Raw genomic sequence first — 1,866 nt, 5'->3', positions numbered from 1 at the left:
CCCCCCTCATTTTTCATCTGCAAACATCAAGTCGTTAAAGTCCCCTATTATGCAACAAGGGAGATTTGATTTATTCGCCAGAGTATACAGTAAATCACATGAATCATGTCGTCTTGCTCGTTCTGGACAGCCATAAAAACCCGTGTATCGCCATCTACTAACATGCTCACTTTCAATCTGAAAATCAATGAAATGGGTACCTCATTCCGTAACAACACAACTCCCATCGTTCTTCCAAAATATGGCAAGCCCCTCACTATGACCTTGAGATTCGACCACCCAACATCCAGCAAAATCCAGTCGCTTACAAGCATCAGTAACTATGTTTTTATTTGTTAAAATTTCAGACAAAAATATAAAACTAGGTTTTCTTTGGTGGACAGTATCCCTAAGGAAACGAATTGTACGTGGGTTGCTCAGCCCACAATAATTTCAAGCGAACAGACTCATTGTTCTAGGCGGGCCTGCAGTCCAGGTCCCGCCTCTAACAAGTTTTTTGGCCCATTGGTTGGGTGAAGCCCGTGTATATTATTTTGGTTATCCATTTCCATATTATCCTCATCTGTCACACGTCTGCGCTTAGGATCCGTAACTATCAAATAATTATTTCCATCTTTATCTCCCGCAATATTCTCTCTGTGATTTGAATCCCCTTGATTTCGCTGGGCAAAACAAATCCCACTATTCTCGCCTGCAACTGCATGTAATACCGTATTTCACTCCATGAATTTCGCCCCCACCATCTCCGTTCCAGACTCTGTTGTCGGTGAGTTCATGGACGGCGTCACCCGTGAACTTTCTCCCCCTGTTCCAATTCGCAACCATTTAGCCCCCAGGTTCTGGTTTTTTGCCCCCCGCATTGGTGCTCTCAACCATGTTCCATACATCCTCTCAATCTCCTTATCTGGGTGTGCATACACAATAGCGCAGTCACGTTCTGAGTGTCCCAACATGCCACATGCAAAACAAAAGGTGCTTAGTCTTTCATATTTAAAGTTCAACCAGCTCCACGCTCCACCTTCACGCTTAATTTTCATCCTTCTCTTCAAAGGTTTATCGATATCCATAGTGATTCTTATACGAGCATAAAGTTTCCAGCCCCCAGTAATATTTGACGGATCTACCTTCACAAATATGCCCACGAAATTGTCGATACTCTGCAGAATTCTATTAGATAACAAGCCATTTGGGATATCATAGACTTGGAGCCAAATATCTATCTGGTTTAATTGGACCAGATGTGGGTCTTCCCCCTCCTTCAACTGATGATAGATAAGTAAACTCTGCTCGAATGTCCATGGCCCCCCGTCTAGTACTTTCTGCAAATCTAGGGTATGATAAAAGACAAAGGAGTAACGATTACCCCCGATATCGTGAATTTCCATACCCTCCCTCGGTCGCCATAAGGAGGCAAGGACATTTTGCATGGCAGTAAAATTGATATTCTTCTCCGTCAAGAATTTTCCAACGAGAATATATTGATTCTTCCCTTAGTTAACGTCCTTTTCGCCAACGACAAACCCTTCTTCACCCTCCTCCTCTAATGTCTACCTTGTGTATAACTTCTCCAGATTTGCTGTTCCCGTTGCCATATTGCTCTTTACCGAGAAAAACTACTACCCTTATTATATGCTAGGGAAGAAATTTGAAAATAAAATGACCTTGTCACATGAACAAGACAAATCTTGCCATATTAGCAAGACGTTCCGCAAAAGGAACTTTTATGTATATAAGTACAATACAAACTTGTATTGACATTTGACACTTAATTATACACTTTTTTTTTGGATGTACTATTCAATACTATACATTTCAAACTAATAATTTAATAATATAAAAATCAACCACCACGTATACTAGTTTCTC

At 41.0% G+C, this 1,866-nt stretch overlaps 1 protein-coding gene across 1 annotated transcript; it reads right to left on the bottom strand.

The window, feature by feature from the left end:
• Nucleotides 1-716: 716 nt before the first annotated feature.
• Nucleotides 717-1,385, bottom strand: LOC141700626 (uncharacterized). The gene has a single exon (XM_074504333.1). The coding sequence runs from the start codon at nucleotides 1,383-1,385 to the stop codon at nucleotides 717-719; it is 669 nt and encodes a 222-aa protein (XP_074360434.1).
• Between the last annotated feature and the right edge of the window lie 481 nt (nucleotides 1,386-1,866).

Source organism: Apium graveolens, unplaced genomic scaffold, assembly GCF_009905375.1.
Source record: "Apium graveolens cultivar Ventura unplaced genomic scaffold, ASM990537v1 ctg262, whole genome shotgun sequence".
Classification (NCBI taxonomy): Eukaryota; Viridiplantae; Streptophyta; class Magnoliopsida; order Apiales; family Apiaceae; genus Apium; species Apium graveolens.
Note: the sequence above shows the minus strand (reverse complement) of the source record. Positions and strands in the feature narration are given on the sequence as shown.